We start from the raw sequence: 24,554 nt of genomic DNA on the forward strand, positions 1-24,554 counted from the left end.
CTCCCAACATCACCACTGCTGAAGCCCAGGCTATCCGTGATCTGAAGGCTGACCGGTCCATCGTCATTCTTCCGGCGGACAAGGGTTCCACGACCGTGGTACTTGATCGTCGGGAGTATGTGGCTGAGGGACTGCGTCAGCTTTCAGACAACACCACATACAAAGTTTGCCAAGGTAATCCCATTCCTGATGTCCAGGTGGAGCTTCAAGGAATCCTCAGAACCTTAGGCCCCCTACAAAACCTTTCACCTGACTCCATCAACCACCTGACCCCACCGACACCCCGCACCCCTACCTTGTACCTTCTTCCTAAAATTCACAAACCCAATCATCCCGGCCGCCCCATTGTAGCTGGTTACCAAGCCCCCACAGAACGTATCTCTGCCTACATATATCAACACCTTCAACCCATTATGTGCAGTCTCCCATCCTTCATCAAAGACACCAACCACTTTCTCAAACGCCTGGAATCCTTACCCAATCCGTTACCCCCAGAAACCATCCTTGTAACCATTGATGCCACTTCCTTATACACAAATATCCCGCACGTCCAGGGCCTCGCTGCGATGGAGCACTTCCTTTCATGCCGATCACCTGCCACCCTACCTAAAACCTCTTTCCTCATTACCTTAGCCAGCTTCATCCCGACCCACAACTTCTTCACTTTTGAAGGCCAGACATACCAACAATTAAAGGGAACAGCCATGGGTACCAGGATGGCCCCTTCGTACGCCAACCTATTCATGGGTCGCTTAGAGGAAGCCTTCTTGGTTACCCAGGCCTGCCAACCCAAAGTTGGTACAGATTTATTGATGACATCTTCATGATCTGGACTCACAGTGAAGAAGAACTCCAGAATTTCCTCTCCAACCTCAACTCCTTTGGTTCCATCAGATTCACCTGGTCCTACTCCAAATCCCATGCTACTTTCCTTGATGTTGACCTCCACCTGTCCAATGGCCAGCTTCACACGTCCGTCCACATCAAACCCATCAACAAGCAACAGTACCTCCATTACGACAGCTGCCACCCATTCCACATCAAACGGTCCCTTCCCTACAGCCTAGGTCTTCGTGGCAAACGAATCTGCTCCAGTCCAGAATCCCTGAAGCATTACACCAACAACCTGACAACAGCTTTCGCATCCCGCAACTACCCTCCCGACCTGGTACAGAAGCAAATAACCAGAGCCACTTCCTCATCCTCTCAAACCCAGAACCTCCCACAGAAGAATCACAAAAGTGCCCCACTTGTGACAGGATACTTTCCGGGACTGGATCAGATTCTGAATGTGGCTCTCCAGCAGGGATACGACTTCCTCAAATCCTGCCCTGAAATGAGATCCATCCTTCATGAAATCCTCCCTACTCCACCAAGAGTGTCTTTCCACCGTCCACCTAACCTTTGTAACCTCTTAGTTCATCCCTATGAAATCCCCAAACCACCTTCCCTACCCTCTAGCTCCTACCCTTGTAACTGCCCCCGGTGTAAAACCTGTCCCATGCACCCTCCCACCACCACCTACTCCAGTCCTGTAACCCGGAAGGTGTACACGATCAAAGGCAGAGCCAAGTGTGAAAGCACCCACGTGATCTACCAACTGACCTGCCTACACTGTGACGCATTCTATGTGGGAATGACCAGCAACAAACTGTCCATTCGCATGAATGGACACAGGCAGACAGTGTTTATTGGTAATGAGGATCACCCTGTGGCTAAACATGCCTTGGTGCACGGCCAGCACATCTTGGCACAGTGTTACACCGTCCGGGTTATCTGGATACTTCCCACTAACACCAACCTATCCAACTCCGGAGATGGGAACTTGCTCTTCAATATATCCTCTCTTCCCGTTATCCACCAGGCCTCAATCTCCGCTAATTTCAAGTTGCCGCCACTCATACCTCACCTGTCATTCAACAACATCTTTGCCTCTGCACTTCTGCCTCGACTGACATCTCTGCCCAAACTCTTTGTCTTTAAATATGTCTGCTTGTGTCTGTATATGTGTGGATGGATATGTGTGTGTGTGTGTGTGTGTGTGTGCACGAGTGTATACCCGTCCTTTTTTCCCCCTAAGGTAAGTCTTTCCGCTCCTGGGATTGGGATGACTCCTTACCCTCTCCCTTAAAACCCACATCCTTTCGTCTTTCCCTCTCCTTCCCTCTTTCCTGATGAGGCAACAGTTTGTTGCGAAAGCTTGAATTTTGTGTGTATGTTTGTGTTTGTTTGTGTGTCTGTCGACCTGCCAGCACTTTCATTTGGTAAGTCACATCATCTTTGTTTTTAGATTTATTTAGTATACCCCTATATACTGAATCAACACCTTGTATCTTAAAGGCTGTTAGCAAAATTTCATTGAAACTGTGGTAATTCTTTCACAAAATACATGAATCCCAAGTAATGTGGTAATTCACACTCACTGTTCAATTCTGTGATTTTGTTCGTGACTTGGAAATGATGCACTGTGCTACATCCACATCCAAAGCCAACTTGTTTGTTTTTTGATTAATGTCCAATGTTTTCTTTAATTCAGTTGTTTGTAATGTGCCAATTTTTGGCATGATTGTGTTCCCACCGTGAGTGTTAAGGTTGATATTGGCCTTGCCAGAGATACTGGGGCGCCGAGTTGGTGGCGAGTGGCCCTCTGGCAACAAGTAGTGGAGGGTTAGAGAGTACTGAGTGAGAAGGACAGAACGGCAGAGTGTTGGGGTCCGGATGGTCCGAATTGTCATTAATAATATTGGCACTCTGTGGTAATTACTGATGGTGAAACAGAGATGCTTCGGAGTTCAACGCTGCTGTGGAACGATAAGCTGTGGGCTCTGCAATTGTATGGACGCAATTTATGCCAAGCTGTGGCCAATGTCGTTTGCGGGTGTTTTGCGACGGCAGATAAACACGACAGTTTGGGTCCAACCTGAACACTCTGTACTGTAGCATGTTCACCCGCAATAAGGATGTCATGATATTGGAGAAGAAAGCAGTGGAATATGGTACGTGTATTAACCTTCAGTGACTTCTACGGTGTTAGTTTACTTAACTGTGTGGAGATTGAGCAATAACTATCACTTTTCAACGAAATTTACGATTGTGTAAAAGTGTGGCCAATGCTGGATGGGCATTGTCATAAAGTTATTATATTTCTTACTTGTGAACACGATTTTCTGTTATCAGGATTACTCATTGGACAGATTTGAAATTGTCAGTTCTGTGCTGTAGTTCAGCGGGTTATAAATACTGCCAATAGACAACTATGCTAACAGTGAGTTTTGGATATGTTTTTATATCTGTGTGTTAAATGAAAGTGAATTTTGAAGTTTGTAAGGTACCTTTATACCATTACGATTCTGTGAGTTTTTATTTGGAAGTGATGTTGTTTGCTACTGTTACTGGTTGATAATTTATTACCTGATTAATCAAAGGAAAAGTTATTTAACCAGTCTTTCTATGAAATGTTTTAAGTCTTGTTTTTCAGTGAACTATTATTAATAAATTACATAAGTATTGTTGTGAAAGCAGTTATTGAAGGCACCCATCTCCATGGCCAGTTGGCAACGGGCATTGATGGAACATTAGGGGACTAGAGGCTGTTTGTTAAGCTCTGGCAATGCTAATCCCATTGTTTGTTGTTGTTGTTGTTGAAGTGTCTAGTCGCCCCTCAACCAAGTACTAGTTCCGCACATAATCTTACTGAATATCTCATACATTTTGGAGAGAAATCTGACAGGTCTATTCTTAGTCTTCCTGTTTGTGATGCAGAACGATTATAGCTTAATTTCTTTGGAATATCTTCATAACCTAGAGCATTTCCTTTCTTAGTACCTCACTTGGCTTTATATACTTAATTCAAAAATGTAATAATCTTTGTTATTAACTATTGCCCACTCTTGTGTAGCTGATTGTTCCAGCTGAGATTTCATTTTCATTTTTTCCCTCCCTCCCTCCTTCGCTCTCTCTCTCTCTCTCTCTCTCTCTCTCTATGCTATTGGCATAAATATCCTTGCTAAATAATTGCCTCACTTGTCTACATTTGTGTAACCTTTCTTTGATAATTTAACTGAATCTACTGTACTTTCCTATTCATAAATAAATTCTCAGGATCAACATTTTTTATTTCCTGCCTCCATCTTATGAGTTTATGATCATTTGTAAATAAGTGCTTGAGGATCATTAGTGCTGCACAATTTCTTTATTGTTTAATACAATGTAGTCATTTTCATTTTAGTTCCATTTTTCAGTTTCTAATGAATTAAAATCCCCAACTATCATCTTGCAGTCATGTTTTCTATTGTTTATCAGTTTCTGTACCTTTTCATAATTGTTTCCATAAAAGTCTTCTGTGTACGATGCCACAGCGTATTACTTGCAATATGTTACAGTTCCCTCCAAGCTCGCAAAATGTGACACTCGCTCAACCTAAGCTCCGAGCAGTTTGCCACTCCTTTCAAACTTTCTCTAAAGTATCCCTCTTTTACTCCTGAGGCAGGAACTAGTACTTCTGTGAGCCAAGATTAGCATTTACATTTTCATACATGTCTATTGGCAGTGCTGGAATCTCATCTCCTCGAGGAAAATAGTGGCCAGTCATTCAGTCTGTTTGTAATTTTGTGGTTTTGTCAAGTGAATTTTTCTTTTGACACAAAGACGCTTAAGATAAACACCAGTAATACACTGACGTGGAATAGTGGTGCAAAGATGACACAGGTGTGTTGTATGCGCACCACACTGCCCCTGTCAATTGCAGTCATATAGGAGATCTTATGAGAAGTGGTTGTGCAAGTGGTTTGTGTAACATGAAACACTGTCATGAGCCGGGTATGGTGGTCGGTGCCCAATGGGTCGGAATTTCTATTTCGGCAGTGGCGCAGGAATTTGGTTTCACACATTCAGCCATGTCCAGGGTGTGTTGTGAATGGGTGAATGAGAGTGTCACAGTCCACCACAGATGAACTACTGGCTGTCTAGCCACCCTTGATGACAATGACCATTGAAATCTGAGAGGGATCATCAATAAGGACAGAAAGGCAACAGTGCAATGAATCATGGCTCAATTCAACACAGGAAATGCTACACATGTCTCCCAGAGGACAATCTGTAGGAACATGGGTTCCTTGGGGTATGGGAGCTGGCACTGCACATGGGAGGCCCAGTGTATGGTGCAGACCAAATGAATCGATTGATCCTGCCTGCCAAGAAGGTGCAGGCCAAGGCAGTGGTGTCTCTGATATGCTCTGGGGTACATTTTTCTATTATGGAATGGGGCCCCTCGTTCTTCTGGAAGGGACTTTGAATGGTCCATTGTATGCTGAGCTCCTGGGGGACCATCTCCACCCATTTTTCGCCTTCCATCATCCTGACAGTTCTGCAGTGTTTCAAGATGATAATGCGTTGCCACATCGCCCACACGTCACCCAGGAATGGTTCCAGCAACATGCAGGGGAGGTTCAAAGACAGAGAAGACCACCCTGGAGCCCAGATGTGAACCCCATGGAAGGCAGGCTCCGTGTCATGGATCCTGCAGCCACATACAGACCAGAACTGGCTGCTGCTCTGCAAACAATTTGTTGTCAACTGTTTCCGGAGTAGTACCAGGGACTTGTACACTCACTTCCATGGTATGTCACTGCAATCCGCAGGGGGGCCCCACGCGATATTAGGTGCCTATCCCGTGACGTTTGTTATATCAGTGTATTTCTTTTAAAAATTCTCATGTAGAGTATATTTTAAATACTAAATTTGTGAAACTGGCCAATGAAATTGATTATGAAATTATGTCTAAAATTATTATAAATACACAATCAAATTGTATTTTAAGCATTTCAAATTTTGAGTTATAACAGGGGGAGCGGGTGAAATGAGAAGAAAGGGGAAGATAAGCATTGTCTTACCATACTGGGATGCTCTAGACTCTTCTCTATATGCCTGGGGCTCTTTATCACCATTTGTGACGGCAGGTGTAGCTGGTTTCAGGATAGACTTGTCTGGTTTAGTCACTTTCATATCTGTTATGATATCGTCCACAAACTTTTGTGTTCTGGACTTAAATGTGCTCGTCATTTCACTCATGTGTTTTGATGCAATATCTGGAAGAAGTAAATACTGAAAATTAGCTCCATGATACTAACTTACACTATAGATCATGTGCATTCCAGAGCATGTTGTTTCCAACAAAATTAATGCACACAGTCTTTCATTTATCGCTTTTACAACTGTAACGGTTTTCTACAATACAGCACATACTACATGGCGGAAAATGAAAGAGTGGCAATATCCAAACAAATAAGAGACTGAGTTATTTTGATTTTTGCAGCTCTCAACTGAATTGTTATCTGTAGTATAATTTTTTACATTTACATGAATCTCAAAAATTTATGAGTAAGCAAATGAAAAACTCCATTATGCTCAAACATACACTAACTGTTGGTTCATTTTAGTTAGTTACATGTTTCAAATACCACATTTACAATAAACGTTATGATACAGAAAGTGTCAACTGACCATTCTCTTTAAAAGATTCAGTGCAATTGAATGGCTACAAATTAGCCATTTACAGCCTTGCAATTCATTACTTATTTCTCTTCAATATGTCCTCACCAGCAAAGGAATTGTTAAGGAGGGAGAGCTTCTATCTGAATTGGAAACACCTCTCCGGTGTGGCAGACATTTGCACAGAAATATTAAATTATTGCTGATTTCCAAATTTTCATAGCAGAAAGTTATTCTCGCAGCAAAAATAGCTCAATATAAACATTTTAGGACATGTACACAAAGTTTTTCAGTTTTCATCAGTAAGCACTTATTATTTCTTATTAGTTCAATAAATTAATTATAAGTGGACAATTTTGACATTATAAAACTGCATGAGTTGAGTACTTTTCCAAAGTTTAAGGTTAATCATTTCATATCAGACCTGATAATGACTTTCATAAAAATAGAATTTACTAAATTATCTCTGAAGATGTGTGTCTCTGTTTGGTTTACAGCAGACACTTTTTCTTCCAGAAAAAGGATTAAATATATCTTCTGCTTAAAATAAAGTAGGATGTTATTAAAACAGAGCAACACAAACAGTAATAAGTCCTTGGTCAAATGCTGCAGCATATCAACTATAATTGCTCCATATGCTGGAAATAAAATTACGTTAACAGCCTGTTCACAGTGTAGCGTCTTTTTGTGTTTGGTTTCTTATAACATTATGATAGTCACAAAGGTCTCAGTAAGTCACATGATGCACTGAATGGTGATATTTTATAATTAAAATTGTGATATATGACTGAAAAAATAGTCGTCTCAGTAATCATATCATTCATTACCGGTACCTAACTGCTTGTTCTGGCTAAAGAAGCTCTCCACATGTTTAACATCCTGACATATTTCACAAGAATGGCGAATGTTATAATGGGTTTGACTTATCATCATTATTAGTGTCAGTAATCAGTATGAAACATGCAAGCTGTGTAAGGAGGAACAGATGCAGGAGTCACCTGGTGAGAGCAGTAGGATAGTTTGTGAGTACCAAAAGGCTTAGAGTACTGCATCAGAAATTACTATTAACTACAGTTTTCCAGACTGTGTACAACATTCAATTAGAATAACTGACACATACTAGACTAGAATTTTGATGAGGGACTGACACATATTAGACTACAATTTTGATGAGGACTGGGTTGACAGCCTTAGCGAAATTTTCCAATGAAATCATTCTGCTTGGCAGCCTAAAGCAAAATGACATCATTCACATATTAGACCACTACTTTTGAGTTATAAGCATACAGTATGTACACTAATATTTCATCCAGTGTCAACAGGATTTTGAAACAGAAAACAAGTTCAGTCTGCTCTCTCTCAACCACCAAACCATTTCTGTATCGACATATATGAACATGCTCAATGGTCAGCAGCAAAGACACAAGAGAAACATCATAAATTGACAGTGGCTTCAATGTTAGATTAAATCTCTATTGATTTATCTAAACCTAAATGTAACAAAGGTGTTATGAAACATTAGACAATATAATTAGTCTAACAATGGTGCAAATATTACAGCATTCTCTTGGGGCAGTGGTTTAAGCTTGAAAACGTTAACACATCCCCCCCTCCCCCCCCCCCCCCCCCCCTGCCTCACACCAGACACACATGGGCACAAAAAGGCACACAAACAGAAAACAAGCAAATGGAAGTACTACAAGAAGAAATTACAAAAATAAAACTGAATATTTTGAAAAATTTTGAAAACTGGTCTCCTAAGCAAGGAACACAACTACAAGAAAACAATAGGGTTGGTGGCCCCCTCCACCTGCCTAATGTATCAAGAGGCTAGTATCCTCATAACAGTAAACATTCTAGTCACAAACACCAATGATGCTTCAGGCGTAGGATTTGATGTATCTATATGCTGACTAAAGGTATAAAAAGGAATATGGAATTTTTAATGTACTTATATTTGTCATTTGGAATGTTAAAGGGCTAAATAGTAAAAGAAAATTACTTCCAAAACACCTGTAGCTAAGAAAAATCAATATTTCAACTATAACTGAAATTAGGAGGAAGGCACTGGGAATAAAGGACATGTCATTGTGATATATTGGGGCACTTCCCAAAAAGACTGGTCTGTGAAGAGCTTAGGTCTAATGGCAGACAAAAATTGGAATATACAAATTAAATTTATGACTACCTCAGTGAAAGAATTATACCATCAGCCTTTACTGGACAGAGCAGCTATCATTCTGAATTTGGTGTATGTACTAAGTGATGGTAAAGAAGATTCTGGACAATATTACAACCAACTGCACATTGTTATGGTGCTGGAAAAGTACTGGATGGTACACAAATAATGGAAGGACACACTCTGGGATTTGATGTTCAAGAGTGTTCTACCAGTCACTAGAGAGTTAGAAGTACAATTTGGGAGATGTAAGAAATCGGACTTACATAATAGGAGAATCCAGAGGAAGAAGCAGAGGTAATTCAGTACGCCTGTGACAGGGATATTTTTGGGGAATATAGATTGACAGAATTTGGAGACTGCAAGGCATTCATGAAACACTGGTTGGCTTTCATTGGGGAGGAATCCATGGGTTAGGCAGCTTTTCAGGAATAGGATGTCAGGCTGAGATTTTCTAGGATAGATATGTTCTTTTGAATTAATGTGGGTTGCTGGAGAAGCTATCAACCAGAAATCAAATGCAGCTGTAGGAAGAGGAAATGAATATAATGGCATTGAGAATGATCACTGGGGTAAACACTGTAAGAAATGGAGATAAACTTAAGAAGTAACAACTGGAAGTAAAAATGTAAAATACAATATTGAAATCCAACACAGGAAACATAAGAATAAAAATGTGAAATGACCACACATAAATCTGTGAAAAACTATTTGAGAGATTGGGAAACAAAATCAATATGGAAATTACCTTGTGGGTTGTCAGGGTAATTCTCCCATCTGAAAATTTTGTTATGTGGAATCCAGAATCAAGTATCAGTTACAAGAGCAGGAATGTCAACAAGGACTAACACTTCATACTGAAAGAACATACACTCCTGGAAATTGAAATAAGAACACCGTGAATTCATTGTCCCAGGAAGGGGAAACTTTATTGACACATTCCTGGGGTCAGATACATCACATGATCACACTGACAGAACCACAGGCACATAGACACAGGCAACAGAGCATGCACAATGTCGGCACTAGTACAGTGTATATCCACCTTTCGCAGCAATGCAGGCTGCTATTCTCCCACGGAGACGATCGTAGAGATGCTGGATGTAGTCCTGTGGAACGGCTTGCCATGCCATTTCCACCTCATGCCTCAGTTGGACCAGCGTTCGTGCTGGACGTGCAGACCGCGTGAAACGACGCTTCATCCAGTCCCAAACATGCTCAATGGGGGACAGATCCGGAGATCTTGCTGGCCAGGGTAGTTGACTTACACCTTCTAGAGCACGTTGGGTGGCACGGGATACATGCGGACGTGCATTGTCCTGTTGGAACAGCAAGTTCCCTTGCCGGTCTAGGAATGGTAGAACGATGGGTTCGATGACGGTTTGGATGTACCGTGCACTATTCAGTGTCCCCTCGACGATCACCAGTGGTGTACGGCCAGTGTAGGAGATCGCTCCCCACACCATGATGCCGGGTGTTGGCCCTGTGTGCCTCGGTCGTATGCAGTCCTGATTGTGGCGCTCACCTGCACGGCACCAACACGCATACGACCATCATTGGCATCAAGGCAGAAGCGACTCTCATCGCTGAAGACGACACGTCTCCATTCGTCCCTCCATTCACGCCTGTCGCGACACCACTGGAGGCGGGCTGCACGATGTTGGGGCGTGAGCAGAAGACGGCCTAACGGTGTGCGGGACCGTAGCCCAGCTTCATGGAGACGGTTGCGAATGGTCCTCGCCGATACCCCAGGAGCAACAGTGTCCCTAATTTGCTGGGAAGTGGCGGTGCGGTCCCCTACGGCACTGCGTAGGATCCTACGGTCTTGGCGTGCATCCGTGCGTCGCTGCGGTCCGGTCCCAGGTCGACGGGCACGTGCACCTTCCGCCGACCACTGGCGACAACATCGATGTACTGTGGAGACCTCACGCCCCACGTGTTGAGCAATTCGGCGGTACGTCCACGCGGCCTCCCGCATGCCCACTATACGCCCTCGCTCAAAGTCCGTCAACTGCACATACGGTTCACGGCCATGCTGTCGCGGCATGCTACCAGTGTTAAAGACTGCGATGGAGCTCCGTATGCCACGGCAAACTGGCTGACACTGACGGCGGCGGTGCACAAATGCTGCGCAGCTAGCGCCATTCGACGGCCAACAACGCGGTTCCTGGTGTGTCCGCTGTGCCGTGCGTGTGATCATTGCTTGTCAGCCCTCTCGCAGTGTCCGGAGCAAGTATGGTGGGTCTGACACACCAGTGTCAATGTGTTCTTTTTTCCATTTCCAGGAGTGTATATTGAGCACAAACAAAAGTACACAAAGAGCTGAACGGTTTCCCTCACCAGACACTGATCCTGGCTATGTGCAGATAAAATGATCTAACACGTGAAAATATTCCACCAAAAAATAAGTCCCAAAACATTCCAGAAATCACAAATGTTTGGTGACAAACAATTGCAGGAGGTGAGACTCAAAGCAGTGAGCCACGAATTGCCAGCCGACATTACACAATGGTGGATGATTTGAATTGTGTCTCCTTGGTCGTAAAACAAATTTTGGAATGGACTATAGCTTCTTGGATCTGGATCTAGTCAGTGGTCTTTCATACGGTGGTGCTGGTAAATCCCGAGATTGTGGATGTGTTGTCATATCTTCATGCTTGCTGCAATGTTCTGATTTAATTGCTTCTGCCAAGGCACTGCAATCATCAGCACATGTTCACATTTCTTTTATAAGAAACCCTTCCTGTTGCTAAGCATACAGCATGAGAATGACATGGAAGGTGTCTCTGTTCTTTGTCTTTCTAATGTACAGTCATCATCCTCAACTTCAAACACAATGTCTCACAGGCAACACTGGATTTAGTACATGCCAAAGAAGTGCTTTAACTTTTTTTCTGATAGTCTGACCTTCTGCACAGGTGTAAATATATACAGTAGATGAACTAGACTGTAAGTCATGTCCCTTATCCCAGATCTTAAACATCCACTTGCATGCTAGTTGTCTTGCTTCTTCATTTCGATGATGAGCTGTTTGCTGTTTTATTGCTCCTCATTCCAGGAGAATTTGGTACCTCCTGGCAGCAGTTCTTGTAGTGCCCATTCCTTGCAAATAAAATCCTTTATGAACTGTGCATAGTAGGACCACATTCCAAGAAAACCTCTCACATTAAATATGCTGAGAAGTTGGAAAACTTGTTATGGCTCTTACTTTTTCTGTATCAAGTTCTTACTGTTTCCAGATCATGGCAGAATATTTCCATTAACTAGTTGTTCAAGATTTTTATTTTTTTGGTAATGAAGAGGCACATTTTCAGATATATGGAAATATTTCAACACAATTGTCAAGTGACTTAGATGCTCTTCAAATATCTTGGAGAAAGAAATGTTGTCCAGATAGCAAAGGTACATCACCCATATAAAATGTTGAAGCAGGTTGTCCATAAAGTGTTCAAATGTGGCTGGAGTGTTGCACAGAGCAAACAGCATAACTTTGAATTCATAAAAGCCATCAGGTGTTATGAAAGAAGTCTTTTCTAGGTCACCCTCATCACACTCAATCTGCATATCTATAGTGGAAGATGACTTCACATCATTGAAGTAGTTCAAGTTATCACCAATTTGTGCCAATGAGTAGACATCCTGTGTGGTTATTTAGTTCAGCCATTGGTAATCAACGAAGAAACACCATGTGCAATCTTTCTCCATCACGAGGACCATAGAGTAGGACCAAAGAATCTCCGACAGCTGAATGATGTGTTGCAGCGTCTTCTTTCTGAATGATCTGTTGCTTAGTTGGCGATACTGTTTAGGGTTGCACCTTTATTCCAAGTCAGTATTTGCCAAAAAAATTGATGCAGAATGACCAACACTCACAGAAGTTGTTCGTCTGTCAAGCTAAGACTTATTGGCAGCTACAGTATATCCCTGCTTTAACATTCCCAGAATTAATGTTTTCCCACTGTTTACGACATTTTTTATCAGTCCTGTCATATTTCCTATGCCCACAATGTTAATTTCCACCCAATTTTGCATCAACATATTTATAATTTTCCCACGATTTACGCATTACAAAAAAATGATGCTGACATGATGTTGGCCATCAAGTAGTGTTTACAAATATTACATGGTTAAGTTTCTTGACACCAGGCCACTCCATTCACAGATTTGAACCAGTAAACATGTAAAAGTTGGAACAATTTGTGCCATATCTCTGGCCGCTGCTAAGATCTACTTGGTGTGGTGGCTGATTGGAGTAACTGCTGTAGGTTCATTCAAATGAAGATATCATGACCAATCACAACCATTTCCAAACTGCCTCTACTGTGCAAATGCAGTTTTGTGATGTGATCATTGTGACACCTTTGTCGAACCATATTTAGCATGTTTTGGTGTATGGCCACTTGGAGCGCTAGTTGACATCGTCATTCACTTTGCGTTGCTCAAATGATTTTAGTGCCGGTTAAGTATTTTATTCATGCTGAGCAAAACATGTTTCGAGAATTTATTCTTGTTGTCAATTGCAGTATTTACGTATGTATTTTTTGTGATGTTACACAAACAAACAATGTGAGTGATAGTTTATGTGTGTGTGTGTGTGTGTGTGTGTGTGTGTGTGTGTGTGTGTGTGTGTATGTGGTACCAATAATTTGAATCCTTCAGTACGATTATATGAAAGTAGGAATGCGCTGCTTTTTTTGGACACCACATCTTAAATGAAGAACAAATGGCTCATCAAATTCACTGGTACAAAGAAATATTAAAAGAATCAATGATGGCACATCATTCTAAGCAAATAAAACAGTAAATGTGATAAAACTGTAATTTATTGCTGCAATGTTCCAACAAAATTACAAAACCATACATAGTGTTTCAAGATGAGTAAGCACCTATCTCTGTTCGAAAATTCTGATACACAAAAAGAGAATTTCAGCACAAAAAACCTTGGTGCAATCTCAATACCACTCCATTGGACACTGCCACAGGTGAAGAAAGGGGGTAATTTTTTACAGATGAAGATCTCCTACTAGTGTATAATTATTGCTATTCCCTATTTTGAGGAGAGCTTTGGAATAAATGCTTTAATTAATAGTGTGAAAGAGTGAAGCAGGGCACTCAGTGTAGAAGAAATCATTTTGACAAACAAAATAAATCACTAGAGTTGTAAAGCATGCCTAGCAACCTTTGTGACAGATAAGATATTTTCCACATCTTTGCCAGTTACCCTTCAGAAGTACACAGGTCATACTAATAAACAAACCTATTTGAACACAAAATTCCTAAAAACTTACACCAATAATGTCTTGCACAATTTCCTCTCCTTACTGACTCTCCCAAGCAGTGCTCCCCTCACACCCATTCCCCACTCAATTTTTAGAAGAAAATTTCCTACTTCCTAATAACTCAGTTCTAAGTTTCCCAGTTCCAACAAGGCCATGAACAGCTGAATCAATTACTCTGTCAAGTCTATGACTTTCTCAAGTCCAGAAAAGATCACTCCTAACCAATATCCTCCACAAACTAACCAGATCTGCCTAGATCTACCTTGTGACATCTTCTTTACTTTCAAAATATCTTCTCAAACATCATGACATCCCCCGAGTACCATTCCTATCCGAAAGATCCTACCCTTGCAGCCACTCTCATTGTACAACCTGTTCTATATGCCTGCCTAATACTATTTACTGCAGTGCTCCACAGGAAATTCATACATCAAGGTCACTCAAAAAACTACACCATTCATTTACCAGCTAACAAGGCTTCATTTCTTGCCTTTGTACCTGGTGACAATGACAATAAAACTGGCAGAAATATAGGAAAAAAATAATACGGTTAATTTTCAATCAATGATGATATTTTCAGAGATAAAGCTCAAACATGATAAGGACAGGAAAGAAAACTGACCATGACTTTTCGAAACAACCTCTCAGCTATTTTAAACTCCACTTCCCCACAACAGCTTAAGTGTTTCGTCAACTTGCTTGGTGAAGAAATTATACAAGTAACCTGGAGAGACTGGATAGAACATGTTAACAAAAACAAATCAACGGTCTGTCTTGGGAACATCAAGCACAATGTTGCTTAGTCTGCTCGACAGCGTGACTCAAGAGATTTTAGAGTCTGCTATACCTGTGGTTAACTTGGATTATCTCACCAAGTGCCAGGTTTTTTGAGCTCTAGATGCAAGAATCAACTCTCCAAAACGTCCTCTCATCCCATCACCATCCTGTATCCAGCATAAGTTTTTACTTACAACCTTGAAAGACATGAAACAAAGAGAGTGGTTGAGGAGATACTATGACAGTGCTGTAGCCTATTCCCAATGTTATTCAAAGAGAAATTATGAAAAGTAATTAAAGTTCAGATGGAAGAAATAAAAATTTAAAGGTTAACCAATGGCACTATAATTCTGCCATAGATACTAATGTTGAAAAGTATGGACAGTGTCTTGAAAACAGGTTGTAGCTGAACATAAATAAATGTAAAACAAAGGTAATGGAATGTAGCTGAATTAAATCAAGTGCTGCTGGGGGATTTAGAGTAGAAAATGTGATACTGAAAGAAGTAGATTAGTTATGCAGTTTGCACAGCAAAATAATTGACAACAGCAGAAGGACAGACTTTAAGACTACCGTATTTACTCGAATCTAAGCCGCACTCGATTCTAAGCCGCACCTGAAAAATGAGACTCGAAATCAAGGAAAAAAAAATTCCTGAATCTAAGCTGCACCTGAAATTTGAGACTCGAAATTCAAGGAGAGAGAAAAGTTTTAGTCCGCACCTCCAAATCGAAACAATGTTGGTCCATTGTAATATGAGACACAATTTAGGTCTAATCAATGACGAGACAGCTACAGTAGTTTGGTTCCAGTCGTAAGCTTAGCAGTTAAGCTTTACCAGGTTATGCGTCTGGCGGTCCGTCCGTATTTATACGGATACCCTTACTTTTTCACGTGCTTCGTCTGGTTTGAATTGATTGCTTATTTTTCTTTGATCTGATAAGCGCCATTTTCTTTGTTATAGGTGTTTATGTCACTCTAAGCTGAAGATGCATTACTGTACTGTGTCATGTATTGTTTCTCGTATTCTGATGAGTGTTTACGGCCTGTCGCCGCTCACGGCATGGCTTGCTTTTGTGCGTGCTACCGCCGCTTTTTTTAAAAAAAAAAAAAAAAAAAAAAAAAAAAAAAAAAAACCAGAGAGAGAGAGAGAGAGAGGAATCGTCTCATTAGCAAAATAATGGCAAGAGATCGCTATTTGTTGTTTGTTACAGTGCTTCTTTTCTTTGATAATGATCAACAAGAACCAAATAATAGACTGCGTATGATTGAAGATGTTCTGAACGAGAGTTAAGCGAAAAATTTTCTCCATTTGAAAATCTTTGCAGACGCCTCTTTAGTACATTACATTCTGCACAGAAATTAGTCATCTTAGATTTAAAAATCTAGTCACTTGCTGTGCTTCATTTCTGACTATATCACTATTACGCATAAGAATAATACGAATATAAACATGACGTGATATGTATGTTCTTCCGTGTTTGCTGTTGTCTCACTCTAGTTTCGTAGTTTATTAGGCAGACAGGATTTAAATGTGATAGCAGCAAACACGAAAGAATACATAGCAAAATGTTTATATTCATATTATTCTTATGGTGAAGAGAATATTGCATGTGATTCACAATTCATGAAAGTTCCTATTAGCAACCATCTCTTCTCACAGGTAGGAAAAAATTCAGAACGTAGAGTTGGCCATATTGACAAACATCCCAAACAGTTTTGCCAGTCGGATTTTCGTAGTACATTGAAACGCTACAACATTTGAAGATGAACAATACGGAATTTGTATTTACCTCGAGGGATAATGTATGAAAATGCAGTGGTCGAAACTCGGGGCGGAGGAAAAAGCTCGTCTTCCACCTTCTTTTTAAAAAAATTTATTTACTGACGCAGAGGTTTTGGCGCCACTATTTATCCTTGTGGCTGGAAAGCATGCCTGTGTAGCGCTACATGTATTCGACAGCAGAAGTTAGTTGTGGCTGCACCTACCAACATTTTTCAGAAGTTCCGCTTACTTTGCACTCGATTCTAAGCCGCAGGCAGTTTTTTGGATTACAAAAACCGGAAAAAAAGTGCAGCTTAGATTCGAGTAAATACGGTACATAAAATGTACACTGTCAATAGCTACAAGCAGATCTGAACTTCTTGAATCAGTTAAGGTAGAGGGAAGTGTCAGTGATCATAAGGCTGTGATATCAACTATGCTTACAGGTTTTACAAGGAATGTGAAGAAAGGTAGGACGATATTTTTGCTTAGCTACAGTGACAAGATACAAATTGCGTTAAATATTCAGTGATGAGGATGAAGATGTATAGTGTAAATGGAAAAGAATTCAAAAGCATTGTTCAGTCTGTTTGCCGGCCACAAGTCTTGTGTTCCATAGATTCAGATATTGAATTCATGGAGCCTGTATCCATTTGGTGGAGATATGCCACAATCGGCACTAACCACTGTTTGCAACAGGCTAACATGAGGTGGTCAATTTGCTAACAGTCTGTGAGCCATACAATAACCAGCAACACAAGATGAAGCCCTGTAGAAACCACAGAAATACCAAAGATAGAAGCAGGATCATTACATAGCAACAAAAATAAACAATATTTGAATATATATAATGTAACTGGATAGAACTCAAACTCTTCCCATTTCCTAAAAGTCACCAGTTCTTTTCCTTCATCCCTCATCCTTCCCCTTCAATCCTTTTACCAGAATAAGGAGCCACTGGTTCCAAAAGCTTGCAGATTTCAATACACATTTAAATGTGTGTTCCCCTGCTGCCACAGGGTCATTACAGTTACACTAAACCTGTTGCAAGAGAAAGTCTCGATACAAACTGGATGTCGGCCACCTGTGAGGCTGGGCCTATGCACTTGACGGCTTCTCTATGCATTCTGAGCAACTGTTGCATGGATGAGCTGGTATATTCTTCATTTCCACATTCTTCTGTCCTACTCTGCTCAGGCAGAACACAGTTTTACGATAACTTATACTGGTGCTCACATAGAGACTGGCAGAGCAAAACAAGCGGTTCCGGAGATAAATTACGGCAAGTACAGAGCATCATAAAGTTGTCTTCAGCATATACAAGAATCCAGGGAGCAATCCAGATCACAAACATGAATCAGGAAGGTTAAAACTTTACTACCAAATGGTGTATAACCAAAGGATTCATTGGCTAACGGGAAACTGGCTAATATTAGCCAGGCTGCGGTATTTAGTGTCCAATACTGGTGCCACCTTATGTGCTTGCCGTGCCTCACATGGGTGCAAGCCACTGCTTTCACTGGGGCCCATCTATCTGTTGTGTTCTCCCTATCGTTACTCAGCCTGAGTGGGGAATCTGAATCACTCTCAGATAATAAACATGTTTGACATTAAAGAAAATAAAATTAAAAACAGAGACTAATATTTCTTGTGCTCAGCTGTATGACAAGCAACAGAGACATTGTAAGATTTGAAGAAAAGTTGACACGTCTGCATGTAGGAACTTGCTCTAACATGTAATGGTACATGCTTGTGAATGCATACATGCATGCCCACATACATACGTACACAGGCACTCATGCATACTCCCAGCCACTCACCCAGTCCCCCCTCCCCAGCCCCAAACACAAACACACACACCTACCTTTTAATGACAAGCCAATTGCATGTTTTAATCATTACAGATGAAAATTGTAACATAAGGAGAAAATTGCAGATCACATATTTAAATTGTCATCAATAAGTGAATGTAGACAAAAAATACAGTAAAGGGCATAGCAGAATTAAATTACTTACCACATGGCCCATAACAAATTATGGCATTAACTATTGTTGTGGTACATATACACCTGAAATAATTAACTACAACAATGAGAATAGTAAAGAACAAATGATCTGAGTGATCATTTAGAGAAACTTCAAATTACCAACAGCTAAAGTATTAGAAACATGGTGAAGTACTGTTCACATAACATATATTGCTGAGAGAGTAATTACTGTGATTTTTGTAAAACTTACTGGTAGCGGTGCTTGGGCTAATAAAGCCATATTCCGGTGGTTCTCCTGGCTTGACGCCAAGATCCTGGAGGCTGGTTGTCCTCTTCACAGTTGTAGTAGATGGTGGAGTTACACTAAATCTTTTTTTCATTTCTTCCACTCTCCTTAATCTTCTTTGCTCTGTTTCAAACTGAAGTTTTTGTGCACTAGTTTTTGACTGTCTTTCCAGTGTTGAGCACGGAGACTCAGATGGAGATGGAATATATGGCTGCTGAGTGTCAAATTCCATTGGTGTTGGAACTTGAGTCAACGATTTACTCGGGACACTCACAGATCGTGTCACTTGTGGAGGCCTAACCCTACGATACTTTGGTTCATCGGTATCACTGTTTGCTGGTGTCCATTTTGGTTTAATGCGACCCTCGTAGTCACTTTCATAATCACTTTCACGAAATTCACCAGGAAAAAACTTTTTAGGTTTAGGGGGAGGAGGAGCACTGCTACGCCTGGGCCTTTCTGGATCTGGCCTGAAAGGGAAAGGTTCTAATTTAGGTTCAGGCTTTTTTCTGTCATCTTCACCAAATTTTATCACTCTCGTGGTTTGTTGCAAGCTCATAACACGCCGACTGGTCTCTGTCTCTTCGGCAAAGTTCATAACCTTGGAAGTTTCAGTCTGAGTTGCATTCTGGAAGATTGACTTACTCACTTTTTGCCCAGTTCTGGGTGGTGGAATGTAACCTATCTCAGGAGGGGACCCTGGTTCCAGTACAACACGTTCAGTAGTTTTTACAGCAGGTGTTGCAGTAATCACTTCCATTGGCGCCACAGTTTTGGGTGTCACAGGTTTTGGTTTAAATATCACTTGAACTTTTTCTGATGACTTAGAAGTTTTGTCAGATTTGATAGATTGATTTAGTTTTTCTATAGGCTCAAATTTTGGTCTTGGTGGTCCCCCAGTTTGTGGAGGGTTATCAAATTCAGTTGGCGGTGTTGGTGTACGTCCACCTGCAGAGGCACGAGAGCTGGCACGTGGGGTTAGTATAGGTCTGACAGGACGATACATGGGTTCTTCGGCATCAGAATCAGCTGGACGCCACTTAGCAGGGATTCTACCCTCATAGTCACTCTCGTAATCACTTTCACGGAATTCACCCTTAACAAACTTTGAAGGACTTGGAGGTGGAGGAGCTTTTGGAACTCGCTTTGACACAGTACGAGGAGCCTCTGGTTCGAAAGGAAAAGGTTCCAAACTTGAATCTCTGTCATCTCTGGATGTCTGTTGAAGACCAGTTGGCAGCTCTTTTGTGACCATCGTAGATGATATTTCCTGCAAATAAGATAGAATTTTAGATCACCACTATCTCCAGGAAAAAAACGTATTAGTTTTAAAAACTGATTGAAAGTAGTACCTATCATGTTAAAACTGTCTACGAAATTATGATCAGATACACACTAACTTACATAGTTAAAAAAACAGTTCAAAAACATGTATCTACATTAGGCAAAATACGGAGGCAGCATACAGTGTAAGTCCTGCAATAAATCCAGAATGTTAATAAACAAAAATGTAGAGCATACATATTATCAACTACCTCTAGTAAAGTAAGTGTGATTACATTCAACAAAAACTAACACAACGCTTCTACAGAACATGCTTACTAGAATTTGTTTTAGTGGTGTTATTAAGGATGTGAACATGGGTGTTATATTAAACACACATCACACCTTATCTTGCTTGGAAGATGTATCTGTTGTAGTTTTCTTCTCAGCCTTATGCTCTGAATGTCTGTGATGGGCTCTTACAGAAGAATGATGTCTTAGATGACTTGGTTTTTCTGAAGAGACAAATTTTTGTTGTTGCAACAATTGTTTGTTCTGAACTGATATTTTCTCTGTTATTAAAGTTGTTTGCGAAATACTTGTTTTACTGAATTCTTCCTGTTTCATACTACTGGACTTTTGAGAAATTTGATTCAATTGTCTTGGCTCATCTGTGTCAGCCATGTACCCACTCTCTCTGAATTCTGTGCGTATCATTTTAGTTTTTGATTTTGGGGAGTCAGGTTTTTGTTCAGGTTTCTTGGCATCAACAGTAGGTTTCATTTCCTGGTGTTCTGGAGGAGGAACTGCTTGAACAAAGACTGGTGGGGATCCTTGTCTCAGAGGTGGAGGGGAAATCTTTCTTGTTTCTGCAGAAACAATTTTACTTTGTTTCTCAATTTTAGTTTCAATTTTTGATTCTGTTTTGCTAACACTTTCTATTTTTGTGTCCCTGATAACTTTTACATCAGGTCTAGGTGGTCCTTGAAATTGTGGTGGTTTATCAAATTTTGATGGAGGAGGTGGTTCTGGTTCAGTTGACTTTGGTCTCTTTGGGAGCGATGAGATCACTGGTGGCTTGACCCTACGATATTGAATATCCTCTGTGTCACTCTCATATGGGCGCCATTTTGGGGGAATGTGTGTAGACTCAAAATCACTCTCATAATCACTTCCTCCAAATTCACCTTTCACAAATTTAGAAGGTTTTGGTGGTGGTGGAAGCTTTTGTTTTGGTTTTGGTGCATCAGGTTTAAATGGAAATGGTTCAAGATCTGGAAACCTCTCAAACGTTTTAGACTCAGCAGTAAATTTACATTTGTCTGTAGACAATATAGAAATTTTTGAAGTATCTTGTTGTGCATCTACTTTTTGTTTTGGATGTAACTGTGGAGGGAGTGATCTTTCTTTCTGAGGAGGAGGTGGAATTGTTCTCACAGCACCAGCAAGATGTCTAGTAGGTTCTTTTTCTAGATCTTTTTCCAAATCCTTTTCAATTGTTTCTACATATGACTGTCTTCTTTCCAGTGGAGGTGGACGGGCAAATCCAATTTCAGGTGGAGGTCCAGGTTCGAGTAATGGTTCAACAGCAGTCTCATGCATCGATGTTGGTCTTGATACTTCTTTGTTTGGTACAGATTTTCTTTTAGGAGGAGCTTTCATTTCAAAATCTTCTTTGAAACCAGGGGGCCAAGTTTTTTTTACTTCAGATGGTTTCAGAATGTTTTCTTCGACCACTGGTGGGGATGGTTCCTTCTGTGTTTTAGTATCAGATTGTAACCCAGTTGCATATTTAGTCACTTCTTCTTTCTGTTCTGATTTAATATCAATTTTTGTGACATCTCTTACATGAGTTTCACTTTTATCCATAGCTGATGAGTGGTGAACCTTTGTCTCAGCAATATAATGTTTCACATAGTCTGGTGTTTGAACTGGCTGAAATGCACTTTTGGTGTAAATATCCTTGGTTGTTTTAACTATATCTTCTGTAGGTTGTTGTTTGGTTGGTGCTGTCATAACAGGTTGTTTTGAACTTATAATTTTGCACTCACTTGATTCTGTTTTTTGAGTTTTTGTCTCCACTTTTTCAGAAACCATAGTAGTTTGTGGTGGAGGCCATTGCTTCTCAGTACTACCTTTTGAAACCCAAGGAATTATAGGTTTGTCCTCTGTGGTTGGTGGTGGAGGCCATGACTTTTTTAGAGCTGCATCAGGATGTTTGTGGGCCCATAATTTGTCCATTGCTAACCCTTCCATTGATGGTTTGGGTGAGGTTGCTCTTTCAGCCAGATAAGGGCCAGTTGAGGATGGTCTGATAATAATTGTGTCAGGCTCTGGTTGTTTATGTGGTGTCCACAACTTCTCCATGGCAATTCCTTCTGCCGATGGTTTTGGACTCACGGGCCTTGCAGTTGGTAGGATATTTTCTGTTATTAATGATGATATCTTCTGTGTACTTTCGGAACTCGAAATTTTAGTAAGGGAAGATTCATATTTTGGAACAGAAGACAAGTGAGCAGATGGCAAAACCTCAGACTGTGGGAGCTCTGATGTTTTTCTTGATATCCATGGTGAAATAGTAACATGAGGTTGTGAACTGGGTATTTCCTTCTTTGGCTCCTGCTTTCTGGATGGCTGAGATGAATCCACAAGGCCTGGCTTGACAACTTTTTTCTGAACACAGACCTCTTCCTGAACTTCCTTCATAGTAGATTTCTTCTGGTCGCTAGTAATCTTTTCATGTTCAGCTGGTGGCCATGAAGGTGCAGGCTTTGTGACCTGAATTTCTTGTTCTTTCCTCTCACTCTCTTTACTTAGGGTTGGGAATATTTTTACACCACCTGCTGGGATCTCTACATCAGAAAGGATTCTGTGGCCTTCTTCCAACTTCCTTACTCTTGTTGTCACATCTTCTTTGGCTTTTTTAGATGTCTCTGTCTTCGGGATGTATCCTATTTCAGGTGGTGGCTCAGGTATTAGATCAAAACTATCAGACGATGTAATATGTTTCACAGAAAATGTAGAGCTTACCACTTTCTCTGACTGAAATTGGGATTTTTTTAGTGACTCGTATGTTGATGTTGGCAGTTCTATATGCTGAATCTGACTTTCTGTGAACTTCTGCTTATCAGTCACTTCCTTAATTGGAACAGAATAGGCCTCCTCTTTCTTCTCTAAGTCAGAAAATGATTTTACTGCATCCTTTACAGTACCCCTTATTGGTAGTTCATCCTCTTTTGCTGGCTGTTTTGGTTTTATAGGCTGTTCTTCATTGTCCTTCAGTTTGGCAACAAAAAAGTCAAATGCACTTTTCTTGCTTATAGGAGCATCTTCTATGCCTGTTTCTTCTGTTTTCTTCTCAGTCAAAGCAGTTTCAGTCACATTTACAGATTTTTCTATCTCGGTTGAAGAAACAGTTGTCTCAGTTCCCATAAATTTTTCTGATTCCGGCTTTTTTGTTGGCTGAGGTTGCACAGGCTCCTCAGTGACTTTTTCAGGGGTGGACTTTGGCTTATCCTCAGCACAAGCAAAGGCATCCCCTTTCTTTTCTGGGATAGTTACAGGAGGAACACGTGATTTTTCTTCAAGAGTAATGGGCACTGTATACTCATGAGTGGTTCCAGGTACTTGTTGACCTGATTTTCCATCTACTACTGTGACAGAAATAGGGGTTTCTACAGGTGCAGTAGTTGTTTTTGTTTCCTCCAAGGAAACTTTCTGAAATGATGGTGAAGATGAACGATCAATTTTTACAGAAACATGTTTTTCACTCCTTTTATGCTCTGTTAATGACAGAGATTCTGAAACAAAAGACTGTGTCCCTGGCACTAAGCCAGAAGATGTATCAACTAGTCTCTTTATTTGCTGGACTGGAGTTACATTCTCTGATATGACTTTGCTTGTGGAAGACTGCAGATGTGTCTGCTTCTAATTCAGTAAAAATAAAAAAAAAGAAAGAACAGACATGATTAGAAAACAATGTTCATATTTTATTTAATAAAAACATGTAAATTTATATACATCTGAACGTGAAACATAACAAGTGGCATACTGCTTTTTTTCAGTTTATCGGTATTGTGGTTTCAAATGTTGTAAATGTATTTTAATTCACTTGAGAACTTGGAAGTCGTGAATTTCATTTTGGTTTATTTACATAATCACTGTGTATTTTGAGCTCTTGTGACACACCTTCAGGTGCAGCACAAGTAACTTATAAAGCTTTAAAATAACTAAGACAAAGCTGTCTATAAAAAATAAGATTTTAGGAGCATAATTTGGCCTTGTCTTTCCAAATATTTCTGTCCATCTGACTTCAGAATTCTAGACACACCTGCAAAAACAGCACATTGTCAACAGTGTTTTTGGTCTTTGTTAACATAGCAATGGCCTTATCATAATATAGTTATGACTCACTGTTCATCTGAACATTTATCCTTTCTTTCAATGGATCAATGAATGAAGAGGCATGGCTTAAAGGATATTATTCTCTTAATATTTAATATAGATTTCTTGCCTATCTTCAGCAGAT

The 24,554-nt window shown here is 40.5% G+C and overlaps 1 protein-coding gene across 3 annotated transcripts in view; it reads right to left on the reverse strand.

Moving 5' to 3' along the window:
* LOC124613951 (muscle M-line assembly protein unc-89) overlaps window positions 1–24,554 on the reverse strand; it is a 722,488-nt gene that overhangs the window by 28,182 nt on the left and 669,752 nt on the right. For 2 of the 3 annotated variants that reach the window (XM_047142721.1, XM_047142719.1), the window contains 3 exons: window positions 20,432–23,953; window positions 18,728–20,033; window positions 5,892–6,086 (listed from right to left, as the gene is read on the reverse strand). In XM_047142721.1, coding sequence (XP_046998677.1) covers window positions 5,892–6,086; window positions 18,728–20,033; window positions 20,432–23,953 — 5,023 coding nt within the window. The remainder of the gene's footprint in view (window positions 1–5,891; window positions 6,087–18,727; window positions 20,034–20,431; window positions 23,954–24,554) is intronic. The other variant, XM_047142722.1, reaches the window with a different exon arrangement.

This window comes from Schistocerca americana, chromosome 4 (genome assembly GCF_021461395.2).
Source record: "Schistocerca americana isolate TAMUIC-IGC-003095 chromosome 4, iqSchAmer2.1, whole genome shotgun sequence".
Taxonomy (NCBI): Eukaryota; Metazoa; Arthropoda; class Insecta; order Orthoptera; family Acrididae; genus Schistocerca; species Schistocerca americana.